The sequence below is a fragment of the Cyprinodon tularosa genome, unplaced genomic scaffold (genome assembly GCF_016077235.1).
Source record: "Cyprinodon tularosa strain WSP-4 unplaced genomic scaffold, ASM1607723v1 ctg677, whole genome shotgun sequence".
Lineage (NCBI taxonomy): Eukaryota > Metazoa > Chordata > Actinopteri > Cyprinodontiformes > Cyprinodontidae > Cyprinodon > Cyprinodon tularosa.
This window is the reverse complement of record NW_024039426.1, coordinates 370,082-386,274: the sequence shown is the minus strand read 5'-3', so window position 1 is coordinate 386,274 and position 16,193 is coordinate 370,082. Positions and strand designations below refer to the sequence as shown.

Sequence of the window (16,193 nt, the reverse complement as noted above, 5' to 3'; positions counted from 1 at the left end):
AAACCCTCCAGACCGACCTAAAGTCGATGAAAATCAGAGCCGTTTTTCATTGGTTTTGGAGCAGCAGTGGGGAGAAAAACGAATGACATTATGTGTTTTCAACTCGTCATAAATATTTTTCTGAAAGACACACATACACCAAAGTTGGCATAGTTGGAGTCGAAGGATGGCTGACGCTCACGGTGAAAGAATTTTTTGAATAACTCATACGGTTTTTGCTCAGCAGTCGTTTGTTCGGAGGACATTTTAAGCACCAGAAAGCTGGGTGAGAGGGACCTGCTGCAGCTAGCTCAATTAGAAGCTCAGGTGTGAGGAAACGTTTTTTCTTTTTCTTTCTCTTCCCATTCAGGTTGTAGATGACCTACAGCCATGAAAGTTACTCCAATTGAAGACAAGATATAGCTGTAGCTTAGATAAAAATAATTTTTCAGATATCATTTATGGTTTTTACTCAGCAGTCCTTTGTTCGGAGGGGGGCTTTAGCAGCTTAAAGGTGAGTGAGAGTGTGTTGCTGCAGCTAGCTCAGTTAGAAGCTAAGGACTGAGGACCCGTTTTTCTTATTCTTTCTCTTCCCATTCAGGTTGTAGATGACCTACAGCCATGAAAGTTACTCCAATTGAAGACAAGATATAGCTGTAGCTTAGATAAAAATAATTTTTCAGATACCTTTTACGGTTTTTACTCAGCAGTCGTTTGTTCGGAGGGGTGCTATAGCAGCTTAAAGGTGACAGAGTGTGGTGCTGCAGTTTAAACAAAGGGAGGAGCAGGTGGGATCAGCCATTTTGTTTGTGCTTCGTTTTGGGTTGTGAAAGACCTACAGACATGAAGGTTACCCCAGTCTGAGACAAAGGATAGATGTTTCTTTCACTGAAAGAATTTTTCTAATACCTTTTACGGTTTTTGCTCAGCAGTCGTTTGTTTGGAGGGGGAGCACCTGGAAGCTAGCTAACAGTTAGCTTCTGCATCAGCCTGCCTGAGGGCAGCTGCTGACATCTTACTGTGAGGAGGCCGTTTTTTTAAGATAAAAGATTTTGTTCTTGCCTCACGGCCACATATTTGGAGCTACAGTCACCATTTTTGGTCAGTTTGTAGACTGAAATCTCTGGACTCACACAGTGTCTTCAGAATTACGGTAGGATTAATACTTTTCCTTAAAAACGCTCCAGACCGACCTAAAGTCGATGAAAATCAGAGCCGTTTTTCATTGGTTTTGGAGCAGAAGAGGGGAGAAAAACGAACACCACTATGTGTTTTCAACTCGTCATAAATATTTTTCTGAATGACACACATACACCAAAGTTGGCATAGTTGGAGTCGAAGGATTGCTGATGCTCACGGTGAAGAAATTCTTTGAATAACTCATACGGTTTTTGCTCAGCAGTCGTTTGTTCGGAGCTGTTCCTCCCATTCAAAAAAGCCTGAGAGCTAAGGAACGATAGTGCTGCGCTTTTCTCTCTGTCACTGACAGGCTCGTTAAGCGTTGTCAAGGTAACCGTGCTTCAAACAGATTTTACCTCTGCTGTTTTAAACAGCACATATTAATCTAATGGAGGGTGAAAGCACTGATTTAACATTGGGAAATGGATACTATATGACTGATGTCCATGACACTTCCCTTGCCACTCAACACTGATAGACTTTCAAAATAAGACTCCAGGGACCCTACAAAATAAAAGCCTCTATATTTTTTACATATATTTATTGCCCTATATGGCTCAACATTATGACCCAAACACAACCCCATTTTAGAGAATAGACTCTAGGAGACTGTTTAAAACACACCCTAAGGCAAATTTCAAAATAAAAGCCTCCCATTTCCGCTTCATCTACTGCCCTAATAACATGGAAAAAAGAGTGATTTAACGATTGGAAAGTCATCAACTATCATTGCTGGGTCTGAACATTTTCTCTAAACACAACTCTGTTGGACTTTCAAAATAAGACTCCAGGGACCCTACAAAATAAAAGCCTCTAGATTATACTAATGCAATAATTGATGCAAATGGCTCAACATTATGACCCAAACTCTTCCAGGTTGTTTTTATTAGACTCTAGTGACCTTTTCAAAACACACCCCAGAGCAAATTTCACAATAAAAGTCTCCCATTTACTCTGTAATACAGCAGCTATTCACCTAATAACATGGAAAACCAGTGATTTAACATTTGGAAATGGATTCTATATCACTGCTGGGCATGACCCATCTTTTGATGCACATCCATGATAGACTTTCAAAATAACACTACAGGGACTCTACAGAATAAAAGCCTCTTCCTTATACACACTCATACATTCTGGCATATTGCTCATAGCCATTTGTAATTTCATCACTGCAATGGCTCTGAGCATGCGGGCGGAGCCCGCCATTGGTGATTTCATCACTGCAATGGCTCTTAGAAGGCGGGCGAAGCCCGCCAATGGTGATTTCATCACTGCAATGGCTCTTAGCAGGCGGGCGGAGCCCGCCATTGGTGATTTTTTTCATCGCTGCAAGGGCTCCTAGCAGGCGGGCAGAGCCCGCCAACTGCGCTTTACCCACTGCGGTTCAATATGGACAAACCATATTACCCTTGTGCATCATACGCTGTGCACGTCTATTTCCCAGATTTCAGCACAAGTGGCACACAGCTCTCTTTGCCCATGACCTAGCCCTCTTTCCTTCCCTCAGCAGCCCTCAAAGGCGTAAGCAGTTGGTCTGGGGAGCCCCAATGTCACTTGCCAGGGCCGTATTGGCCCAGTTACCCAGACGGGCAGTAGGTGGCCCCCCTCAAAATTTCTTTAGAAATTTTCTAGTTTATTTTATTATCTGGAATAATTATTCATCCTGTCATGAATTCCTTCATTCATTCATTAAGTGGTGTTGACAGGGCTGTCATACCCGATCTGTACCGGTAGCACGATCCTTACCATCAGCTTATTTGTGCATGCGCTACAGATACACATCCAGGTTGCTCTCGATTTTAGTTTGTAAAAAAATACCTCAATTATAGTACATTCCCCCTTAAAAATAGTAACTGTACTAAACTACAATGTGTTAAAGATTAATAGTGTATATTCTTAGAAAATAAATGCATTTGAATCCTTTCTGGTTTAACACTCCTCTTTGCCCGCTCTGTACTGGAAATGGGATCCTACGCTACTTCCGGAAGCTAACTTTTCAGCTTTGGATTTAAACATAAGTCTAGTCTTTTTTATAGTTGTATTTTTTCCTTTCATGTTAACCTTATTGAATATAGTGTGTAATCTGAAGAAAGAAACAACTGAAATGCAAATAAACATGGAGTAATAATTTCTTGCCAGACTACACATTTTTTCATATTGTGTGACCACTTCTGCTATTACCTTTTGCTGCTGTAACACCACAGTTTCCCCTTAGTTGGACAATAAAGGGATTTTCTATTCTATTCTTTTCTACTCTGCTCATGTCCGATGATGACATCAGACGAGCAATTTAAAATGTAAAAAGAATCAAATTGTCTCAGAAAAGTCATAAAATATTTTTTTTAAGATGTAGTGTAGTATATTCTTTAGTGATTTAAGGATAGAAAAAAATACTTGTAGTACAATAATTATGTTATTTATGGCGACCTGGATGAATACGTACTTGCACATGTGCAAACACTGGAAAAATTATCTAGAAATAAGTAAAAATGTCTTAAATTAAGTGTATTTATTTGAGTAGGTAAATGAGATGATTTTCCAATGGAATTAGTATTTTTACTGTTAAAATAAGATATTAAGATAAAATGCGCTTGAAATAAGACAATGCAATTGCGTTTTCTTATTTTGAATATAAATTCCATTGGTAAAATGTCTCCTTTACCTTCTCAATTCAAGAACAAATACACTTATTTTAAGAAAAAAAATCACTAGATTTAGATTTTTTTCAAGTGAATGAGCTGATCGTGTGGATCGTGCTTCCAATACAGATCGGGCTTCGCGGATCGGGTAGTGTCATGGGCTTCTATGTACATAGCGTAGCATGTGACTCCATAATGCTAAAAATATGTATTTGCTCCAACATTAAAAGGAAAAAAACAAGAACGTGTATATTTGAACATTGTTGTTTGTTTACATTATATCTCAGATTATCATTATATTATCAAATCTCTGCAGAGCTGCAGATTTCCTACAGAAATGTTCAACATGAGAGAGAATTCCCTGCATCCTTGCTTGTATTTTCATACCCAACTAAAAGACAGGAGAAAGTTGGATATAATATGTTGTTATTAAATATTTGAAAACAACTTCTAGCCAGAAATATTTATCTTTAGGCCTCATATATGTAACCTGTATTACCTTGCTTCTACTTGGTGTTGTTTTTAGCAGCGATCATCACATGCAGCTCTCCACAGGACCTGACGGTGTGAAATTATTCATAGTGTAACCTAATTTAGCGCTAAACATGTGATCATAAAATGTGATCATAATAAAATAGTTAATTTAAAATCCTTCTGTCAGCCAATACATAACGTTTATCTTGATGCGTTGTAAAATCACCTTGTCATGCTTTCTGGCTCGCTTATTTTTGAAGTTTTCAATGTTTTTCCCCCAGTTGCTGTCTCTGTTTTTTTCTGATTCTGAGGGATTTTTTTTGTGCCTGAAGCCTTCCAGGTTTCTGTTTTCACATCTCTTGCCAAGTCGCTCCTCAAGTGGCTTTGAGGCACCACATCACCGGTACTGCTGTAAGGGAAGTTTTGGAATAGCTTTCTAATCTATTCACAGCATCTGACGGAAACTCAAGGCTGATGCATAATAAATAACAAGAGATAAATGTTGAGAAAGAATCTGACACCTGGGCGCCATCTGTGTCAAGAAAGTTCTAAGATTTTTCATTTATTCTTTTGTTATGATAAGTAACACATTTTCAATAAAAAGCTGCTTTTGTGACTCAAAATGCTTGCCGAAGAGGTTAACCTGTGCTGCAACCACTGAGGTTCCCATTTTCATTTTTAGAAGTAAGCACCTTTCTTTGTTGTAAGTGAGCTGTAGGAGAGAGTTAAAGCTTTGTGACAGAGATGAGTCACTAGCATGGAGGGAAGCAGAACACAGGGATCCAGTCCATCATCGTCCTTCTCTCAATCTCCCCCGCAGTGACTTTAAAGATGAAGGCAGTTGCTTTGTCCTCAAAACGGTCAAAAAGCCTCTTATAGCTGAAAATGACTTTTTGCCAGCCTTGTAGAAAATCTATTAGCTTTCCATGTTTTTTCATCTTGTTTTTATTGCTGGAAATAAAAGAGGTAGTTCTATAGGGGACAATTTTAATCAAGTTAACTTTGGATGGTTTAATGTTAATATTTTAAGGAAAAGCCTGATTATAAATGCAAATATTAGTAAAAAAACTGTGTGCTATGTTTTTTGTTTTTTTTCGTTTGATATTGGAGTTTATTGCAAAGTTACTATTATGATCAGTGTTTGAGGCATTACTAGTTACTTCTCCAAAAAGTCACTGAGTTTATAACTGCAGTTACTTCTTCCTATCTAAAATGTTTTAGAATTTAACTCTCTTGTTGTTGAAACTTTAAAACTGAAGGTTCGGTGGTTGGATTTTAAATTTTTTTTGTTATTCATTAAAGAATAAAAACATTAGTTAAAAGAACTAAATACATGAAAACACTGAATGCTGATCTACAGCATATTAATGCATGTGGCTAGACAAGTGACTTTGTTAGTTATAGACGAACTGCAAAAACAGATGTTTACTGTTGGTTGTTGACAGCCTTTAACTTGCTATTAATTAGGTTTAAAAATGATGTTTTTCAAGTAATTTAAGAAAACTAAAATATATTTTGCTGAAGAAATAAACAGGGGTTACACTATACCAGAAAAAAAGAACAGGAGGAATTTATAAGCCCATTATTTCTTTATAAAAAAAAAAAAAAAAACACAAAGTGTTTAAGTGAAATCTAAACATTCGCTTCAAGCTGGATTGTTGTGAGGTCTGAGATCACAACAAATCCATCTTGAAAGACTCCTGTTTACACGTCTATCTCGTAACAACCAGCGAGTCTAACCAATGGCATGTCAGAAATGTTTCTTTAGGCGGGACATGTAGGAATGTCGACAGTCAGAAGGGCCTTGCCGGGTCATTACAAACATGGAGCTGGAGGACTCACCTGTCGATCCTGCAATTTACTCGGTTTTAGCTGATATAGCAACAATTTCTCATTTAAAAAAGAGCAAAGAGAAGCACTTTGTGCATTTTTACATCGCAAAGATGTCTGCGTTCTTTTTCTTCCGACAGGATTTGGAAAAGATTTGATTTATCAAACGAAACGTGAATCGGCTCTACGCTATTGCCTGTCCTCTAAATCTGTTTTCAAGACACGCCCACGTTAAGGCTCCTCGGCCAATCACCTTCACATATCTCAGCATCTCAACTCCCTGCTCCTCTTTGCCCTGTCTGCAAAGTCTCTTTGATTAATGAGTTAAAGTAATGCACTACGTTAGATCTTAAGTAATGTGTCTAGCAGTGTTTAGCAGTGAAAAGTAGTTAGATTACTTTTTCAATGAAAGAGCAATGCAATTGCTGACACTGATTATGATTTTGTCTATATATATATATATATATATATATATATATATATATATAGACATATGTGTATTTATATGTATCTCTTTCCATGTGTGTTAAATAAGATCTTTGTGGCAACACTACTAAGGGATAAAGCTTTTTTTAGGAAACAGAACTAACACCTTGAGCACCTTGATGGTTTGGTTTTCTGCTACTATAAAGGCGAAGCAAGACGTGTGGCTATCTTTATCCAGCATAAAGGGTTTTGTTAATTTTTGTAACCATTACTATTTATTTATTTTTTTTATTACTGTAGCAGTGAGGTGGACATTATGGTTGGTGATGTCCTGTCCTATCTCTTATCAAACATATTTGATGAGCCTCAATTCAATGCTACAAAAATGTAAATAACTGACATACCGGTAATTAAATCAGTATTCTATTGGTTACCTTTTTATTTTTATTGTTTCTGTGATGATGTCCACTCTGCTCTGCGGTTTCTCCTATCTATTTTTCTTGATAGTGGCAGATTTTTCGTCCCTAACAGAGCTTCAGTTGGAAAACTCAAACACAACGTTTAAATTTCTATTAAAGATGTTCTACTAATGGTGTCGTCGTCCAGCCCCCCCAGTGAAGGTAGCTGCAGAGACAAGCTTTTATAAATCAAAATGGAAGAATGCTCAATGCAGCAAGAATCAGGAGTTGATTTCATTTTTGACTTTGCTAACCATAATTTCAAAATGGAGTGGACAGAACCTGAGCCTCCGTTGGATGTTTCAGTAGTGTCATGTTGACTGTTGCTTAAATCCCTGAGCCTATTGAACAGCATTGATTCAGGTTCATATGTGTTTTCTCTTTTCCCATTGTTTGATATGAAAGGTGGGAAACTGTACATTGAATTAAGACCCTTTAAATCAGTCTGCATTTATTTACATGTCAGACATTCATCCTTTTATTGGCTGTTTATAGTAATGCTGTTGGTTCTCGCTCTTTAGAAGGCACACATAAATCCACAATGAACCTGTGTATAGGTCTTGTTCAGATGCTTTTTTTCTTCCTCACTCTAAGCTTTCCCATTAAAACACAATAGATCTCTTTCTGCAGACAGTCTATTAGTCCAAGAGTGCTTTTAGACCCTAAATGTTTACCACTCTGCTTAGTCTCCATTGATGAACTGTGTTTTAGGTTTGCATACAAGTGCAGCTAAAGGGAGCAGGTGGCTGCATATAATAGAAAGAAATGGGTTTGACTAAATTAATGGGTCTAAAAGTCTACAAGTGTGATGACAGTTTTTCAGCAGCGCTGACAGGAAAATAAAGCAAATAGCTGAGTTATGATAATTAGAAAACAAAATGTTGGGCTACGATAGCAGCATCATTTCTCTGACTATAATGACTTTCCTTCAGGTTGCTCTGCACCAACTTGTTGAGCAACTCCTGAGTGTGGAGGAGCCTTTGTAACCAGTGCTGTTAAAGGTCCAATCATTAACCCTGCCACATTGAGAGATTGTTACGCAGGTCAGGCTTGAGGGAAGCCAACACACGGCAGCCTATCAAACACCACTATACTCACCATCCAAATGATCTTTGCTTTGTGTTGATGGCAGGAGTTGTGGGTTGCCTCTTGTTTCTGAATGACCTCCCTGAAAGATGACAATGTCTCACTCATTGCTCATGTCTCGCGCCTCATCTACACCGCATCGGTTCTTTGGGTTTGGAGCTGAATGGCTGTCATTTCAGCTTTAGTCCGGGGAAAATGATGCCCGCAGCGTAGCGGAACATTGCAGCTACGTCACAAATGGCCAAAATGAAAAATTGAACAATTGTGTGCATTTGGGACGCCATGTTGCCAGGTGGCTCCCCTGCTTCTGGTGGAGGATATTAGAACATGACAGTGAGGAGATGGATAACATTTGTCTGGATGGGCCTCTGCTAATGGCCAGGTTGAAATATCATATTGAACTCATTTGTATTCTTGAAAACAAATTTGCTTGTTTGTCATGAAATCATATTTGTTATCTCTTCGCAGATGGCAATATTTTGAAGGTAATTGATGGAGCACATTTGAATTGTGTGGTAAAAACACATCCTTCCCTGAATTGTGCAATGCACCTCCTTCCTGAGAATGCTCTGGTTTCGGGAAAGGACAACATATCCGGACTCATCCCTTCTCCAACAGGTACTCTTTTCACACTTGCTCTGAGACCTCAGTTTAGTAAACAAACACTGATGGTTCTGTGATGTTTTTTAAATGTCCTTTTGCTAAATAATTACAAATGTTGAAATGAAAGACATTAAAATTGACTTTTATTTGTTTCAAATTCAATTCTATTCAGTTTATTTATATAACACCACAACACATGTCATCTCAAGGAACTTTACAGAGACAATTCAACCAGATCATGCAGTCAGATTGGTTCAAAGTTTTCTATCTAAGGAAAACCAGTTGATTACAATACTAATTGACTTTAAGGTAATCTCACACCAGGCATGCTTGTAGCAACAGTGGAAAGAAAAACTCCAGAACCATCTGCCGCTCACACTTAGAGCTAATCTGTTCTCACACAGATCATGGTTTTCAACATTTATGTGAGAACAGATTCTTTCTCCAAATATAAGCCCTGACTTTCCATTGAGATTTCAGCTGTTTTTTGTTTCTTTTTTTTTATATCATTTACCATAGAGCAGTAAAGTACATTAAAACATATCGTTTCACTTCTCACTATGAGCAATGTTTCAACCAGAAAGTACTGATTGGATTCAATATTTGGTTGGCTAATACATGTAAAATTCCATCCTTCAAATCTTTGCTAACTATATGTGGACTCAGACTATTCTGTGGTAAAACACCATGATTTAAAGGCATTTATCAAAAAAAAAAAATGTCTGAGGATGTTATTCCTAGAGTAAAATAATAAAAAGCAGTTATTCTTAATGCTGCTGCTTACTTTTTAGCCTTTTGCTGAGGATAACAAGCTGATTTTACTGTAGCTGTTTTTAATTAGTTGAGTTCTCAGCCTGCATAGCCAGCCTGCATCCTCCTGTTGGCTTGGCAAGTTTGGTTTTTAGATATTGTTCACTTATTGACTGTGAATCTAGTTATCACATTATAACCGTCTGTGTTTTTTTGCTATCAGACATTCAGTATTAACAAACAACCCAATATGTTAAAAGAATGTAGTGCATTTCTTTCAGCCAGCTTTTCTTTTTTTGATTTCTATTTTTCACAAATCTTTTTTAAAGTACAGATAGTCTGACACGTTTGCTGGATTGTTGTTACAAGTATAGGAATGGTAAAACAGATCATTTTAGTGGCTGTTATTGCTTTTTGCAATCCTTTGTATTTGCCAATATGCCAGTTACTGGTCCTTCCTTTCTCCCCACTACTCCAGAATAAATGCTTTTTGAAATGTGCCGAATCTATGCTTCACTACAGCTGCCTTCTAATGTAACACATACAAATGTGTGGCAATGATTGGCCTATGATCTGAAACATCAATCTGCTCGCATCACAAGAAGGAAACGTTTTAGCTGGACCTCCCGGAAAGACTTTTTGGTCCAATTAAATATTCCCATATTTGCTCACCTCACCAAAAAAAAGGATTGCTAATAACCTTCATTAAAGCAGTTTCTAATGGCTTTGGAAAAACTTCTCAACCTGAGGTCTAGTGGCAAGTGGACACTGCTGTCCTGCAATAACTTTTGGATATCAAAGTTCTGCATTAGCACAAGGAATGAAGAGCTGGTTAAAGTAGTAATATCTGTAAATATATGTGAATATCTGTAAAAGGAGCCACAAAAAAAAAAAAAAAAAAAATAAATAAATATATATATATATATATATATATATATATATATATATACACACAAACCCAAATGTATAGCTTAGCAGTTAATTTCAGTCCCTGTTCCCTCTCTTCATTAGTTTGTTCTTTTTTTTTTTGTCAAAACATACTGAAGCAGAATCTTTTAAGTAACATATTTTGTATTCTTGCAGGATGTCGGGGCCTCTGTATTCAACACAGTATGAGAACAAAATATGTTTTCTTCACAAAAATGTACAAAAACACCTCAAAATGCCAGAGCTACAGATTCTGCAGCCTATTCCTGAGGCTCTTGTTCCAATGGCTACACAAAGAAGGAAACTAGCTTAATACTTTTGAATCTTTCGAATTTAACAAAGAATTATGTGGTTTGGTTCAACTTATCACATTTGGTACATCAAGCGTAATCCATTATTGCATTCAAAACTGCACACTCATCCTCCCCCAGCTGTCACATAACATACAGGACATTTATCACAGTGGTTCTTTTTTTGGAAACTTGGTTCCACCAGAAGTTAAAATGTCTGCAGTACTTAGAAAGTAAGTTTCTAAGGGGGGAACGTAATGAAGTCTGACAGTGCAAAGCTATAATCATTGGGAGTCAGTGGGAGGTATGGTAGCAAACTAATCCTCTTCATGTTCTGGGGCTGTGAGCAGCAGAGACCTAAGCTGCCTTTTAAGACCACAGCCATCAGCTTGATATTGGCGCAGCATTTAGAATAGCTAGTCTCTGTGCTACAGAGACGGGGGGCTGCAATGAAACACTGGATGGAGGCATTACTCTTTAGTCAAATACAATCAAACTGTCCGTTTTCCATTTGCTGTCTGGATGTCAGATTTTCAGACTTCATCCATTAGCTTAAATACTTCCTTCTAATCAATTCTGATTTAATTTATATCAAATATTTGAATAGGAACCATTCCTTTCATGCCCTCCCTCCCTTCTTTAGTTCGGTTTTTCATTATTAAAAGCACACAGAACAAAGAAGCAGCGGAACAAAAAGCTAAGTAAACAGCCTGGAGAGACATCACCATACAATATCTATACTAAGTAGCACTTGTGTCTTGTCATCTTCCTACAAATATTGTATGTTTGTGTATTTCTTCTGACAGATTTCTTCCTAAATCCCTTTTCTGTAGGCTAATACTTGTTAGATAAGTGTTTTAGTAAATATTTTCAACCAGTTGATTCATTTTAAATCAACTCCTTGAAATTGGCTTTTTGCCAGCTGCCAATATTGAACAGATGTATTAACGCTCAATACAGTTTCAGTCTTTATTTAAATCTCTTTATGGCTTTGAGTGATAATTGCCAATTATTATATAAGCTAGGTTTATACCAACTTTTACTATTATATTCTAAATAATCGGTCACATACAAATATTTGATTTGATCCAAGTTGTTCAGAAAATAGTGAGGTTGCAGCAAATCATGACTTAATTACATATATTTTGTTGCAATGTCATTTAATATCCTCCCTGTCCTTTAACAAGCTGAGTCTTACTCTGTATTTCTTTTACTTGAGCAAATTGGTCAAACGCTGTTTTGTTGATGGTTTACACCGTTGCTTCCAAATATATTCCCATTCAGTTTGTGGATATCTAAAGAGATAATGAGAATTGCAAGCGCTTAAAGAAAGTATTTTGTGAAACCAAAGCAACCCAGCCTTTTTGCAGCACATACAATTCCTCCAACTGTTATCTTGGTCTTCAGTGTTCTGGTTCCTATGACAAATATACATATATATATATATATATATATATATATATATATATATATATATATATATATATGTATATATATATATATATATATATATATATATATATATATATATATATATAAATACAGAAATATAGTGACAAAAATAATTGTCTGATCCTCGGATAATTTTGCAAGGAGTGAGTCCATAATAAAGGATATATTAACTTTCAATACAGTTTCAGATTCTTTATTCATCCCTATAGAGCAAAAAAAAAAAAGATTTTCCTGTTAGTTAAATTAATATCTGTTTCCCAAAACTGATTTAAACATGTTTTATTTTTGTATAGACTTTTTGTTTTTGGTCCTGAAGCAATCAATAGTAACAACTTTAATATCTTGGGTCCCCTCATTGCAAAGGGATGAACACTTCCACACACACGTTATCAGTAAATGTAAACAGCAATGTGTTACATCACTGGCTACTATCTGATAGATTGTTAAATTATTAAATGTCGTCTTTAAGTGTGCCATAGCGTCTTCAAGCCTGTTCACAGATATTTTTGTTTTGCTTATTAAGCCTATTTCTGGATAGAATAAATGTCTCAGACATAGTGTCTCAATAAGCTGCCCAGTATCTCTCCATTCAAACCACTTTCTCCAGCCGTAACAACCTTTAGCCAGTTTAACCTTGTAACTTATGTCACATTAAACGATTAACTTTTTTCTAATAAAAAACTGCTATCTGCTTAAACCAATTCTACGTTGAGATTACATTACAGTTTTAGAACTTACACCTTATAGCCTTACATGAGTAGGAAAATTATCATGCATGTCTATTATATTTAACAACCTTAGTATTTTACCCCACAGTTCTCTATATATTGAATTAAAATTATCCCAAACACATGATGGAGAAACCTTTTTCTGCAAGTTCATTGGTTTTCATACCTGTCTTGTTGAATTTTTGGACTTTTCCTCATTCTTGTGCCCAAAAAAGACATAAACAATCCTGCCTTTTCTCCTCAAAATGAACATTAATTAGCAAAGAAAGGTGGGCGGAATGGCCCAGAGCTGTAATAGCAGCAAAAAAAATGAAGAAAACCCAAAACGTAACTTTGGTCTTAACTCGCTGGCTAATAATCATATTACTGATTAATATGTCTGCAGTTCCTTCAGTCTGTCTTATTAAAATAAACACCGTAGGACAAACATCCTTCTTAGGTCAGTCCTATGAGGTCCGCTGTCATAAGACACTTTTTGAGCATTTCATAAATACCTTAGATGCTCCGACATTCATGTCACAAAAAGTAAAAATGCTGTTATCTACAACACAGTTTAATCTTGGCTATCGGGATTCAGCTGCTCTTTTGGCTGCTGGGTCAGCTCTCTTTTCCTGGTTTTGATGCACTCATACACCTGTGTAGACAACAGCTTTATATTCAGCCTCTGAAAAATTATGCAGCCCCCTGGGTATAGTTTTCATCATTTCTTTATAGTAAAAATCCTTGATATTCCCTTTGGCAAAGCAAAGCCCTCTGCCTGGCATATTAGTTTGTTGTGTTTGCCAAGCAGAAAATTTAGCCACAGACCAGACAAAAAAACCCAAGACACACCATTAAAAAATACTACAAGCCGCGTGCGTCTCCAATAAATCACATTTCTTACCAGAAAAAAAAGGAATTCAACAAGAGTGTCTCAGGCAGGGAAGCATCAGACTGATTTTGACACAAAGCTGATCCTGCCAAAGAGGTTCATGCCCAATGATTCACCATGACACAATAAAAATTAAATTAGGCCAAATCCCAGACCAGGTCCAAATGTTGTGTTCCCAGTTTTTTGTGTCTTCCTCATCTTTTAACTTTGAGTTAAAATAACTTAGGCTTTCAGCAGTTTTAAAGGCTTCTGAGAGTTTGTTCCAGATAAGTGGCGCTACAAATAGGTATTTGAAAACCTGTCTATCAACTAGAATTCTGACCCTAAAAGACCTGTTAGTCTGGCTTCAAAATGTCCACGTCCACTCCATTTATTATCCTTAATTAGATGCACCTGTTTGATGTTGTTTGCTGCCTAAAGACACCTGTCCACCCCATACAATCAGTAAGAATCCAACTACTAACATGGCCAAGACCAAAGAGCTTTCCAAAGACACTAGAGACTAAATTGTTGACCTCCTCAAGGCTGGAAAGGGCTATGGGAAATTGCCAAGCACCTTGGTGCAAAAAGGTCCACTTTTGGAGCAATCATTTGAAAATGGAGGTAGCTGAACAATGTCAATGTCAATGTTGACTGTCAATTTCCCTCAGACTGGGGCTCAATGTAAGATCTCTCCTTGTGGGGTCTCAATAATCCTAAGAAAGGTGAGAAATCAGCCCAGAACTACAGGGAAGGAGCTGGTAAATGACCTGCTAAGAGCTGGGACCACATTTTCCAAGGTTACTGGTGGTAATACACTAAGACATCACTGTTTGAAATCATGCATGGTACAGAAGTCTCCTCTGCTTAAACTAGCACATGTCAAGGCCAGTCTTAAGTTTTCCAATGACCATTTGGATGATCCAGAGAAGTCATGGGAGAAACTTATGTGGTCAGATGAGACCACAAAAGACCTTTTTGCTCATAATTCCACTAACTGTGTTTGGAGGAAGAAAAATGATGAGTACCATCCCAAGAACACCATCCTTACTGTGAAACATGGGGGTTGTAGCAGGAGAGGATGACCTGGGCATGCCCTGAAAGCTCACATGACCGTGTTTTTACTGATGAAAATAGATTTAATTTTTAACTTTCTAACTGGCTACTAATTGATCAATGATTAACAAGCTGAAAATCAACAAATTAGTTGTCAACAGTTAATAAACCCACAAAAAATACCTGTTTTTGCTTCATCGATAGATGCAGGAACCACAAGTTCAGGTTTCCAGACATATTTTTAATGTTAGAATCATTTACAAAAGAACTATAAACAAATTTCCTATTAATATATAAATTAGCCAAAAACTAGAGAAATTTGATTTATATTGTGTCCGTTATTCCCTACCCTTTCATTACGCCCAAAGGAACAGAATCTTTTTTTTTTGGCAGAATGTCACCTATTCAGCAAGCTAAAGAATGAAACCCTTTTCTGAGCAGTGGAGACTCTAGGGGTGATTGAAGAGAGTCATGTATATGTACATATTGATGCCACACTCTCACTTTTCTCAGGAGATTCTCTGCTGAGGCCTCAGCTGCTCAAGATGACGTCCTTCACCCTGGATAGACTGACCATTTCCCTCCAGCCTTCCCTGGAGAAGTTTGAGAGCCTTCTGTTGCAGCTCATCAATGCTGACTGCCAAAACACAGTAAGGCCAAGTCTTCACAACTAGCACAATCTTTTCTGTTTTATATGCATGTGACACATTTCGTGCTGCAATAAAAAAAAAAAAAGTTTGTTGCGGAGAGTTATGCGATTCTATCTGAGGATTTTTACTAACTATAAAATCTTGCAGCATGCCACAGCTTTGACAGCTGAATACTTTTACAACTGAATAGAGATGCAGGAAGGAAAAACATTTCCCGCTACAGACTGAGGAATGAATTCCAGTTTATCTTTACTCCTAAAGCAGTTTGTCTTTTACCTTATCTTACATCCTACAGCATCTTCATGCATATTATACAAAATGTGTTTACAAGGGAGAAACGAAACCCTTATACAAAGAGTAAATAGCCCTGCCTTCCTTCTATCTAGGTACATGTTCCATGCATGAATATTATCTTGCTTACAATTCATCACTCTGAGATTACGGTTTTCCACACGTCTCAAAGTTACAGATAGCCACGATGGCATTGACACACCTTTGCCAATGATGTTTTCTTCAGCTTGATGATTTCCTTGATCCCACTTTCCATTTCTTTGGTGTACAAGCACTGGCCCACTTTGCAGCTGCCACTGCAATTTAGGCCATATCCTTTGCAAAGTAGATGGAGCTTATCTTTTTTCTTCCCTTTTTTCTTGTCTATAGCAACCCTGATGGTTAACCTTATTTGAGAGGTGCAGCTTCGGACTACCAATATATGTAAAGTGGCTGCACACTATCTGTTCACTTGCGCTTAAATGAGATGTGTCCTTGGGAGGGATGAGAATTGTTATGACAACGCTGTCCGTCACTGTAACC

The 16,193-nt window shown here is 37.2% G+C and overlaps 1 protein-coding gene across 1 annotated transcript in view; it reads left to right on the top strand.

Moving 5' to 3' along the window:
• The window catches only part of nphp4 (nephronophthisis 4), a 259,600-nt gene that overhangs the window by 63,732 nt on the left and 179,675 nt on the right, over window positions 1-16,193 (top strand). Inside the window, exons 5-6 of the mRNA XM_038267561.1 lie at window positions 8,543-8,692; window positions 15,244-15,380. Of these exons, the coding sequence (XP_038123489.1) occupies window positions 8,543-8,692; window positions 15,244-15,380 (287 nt within the window). The remainder of the gene's footprint in view (window positions 1-8,542; window positions 8,693-15,243; window positions 15,381-16,193) is intronic.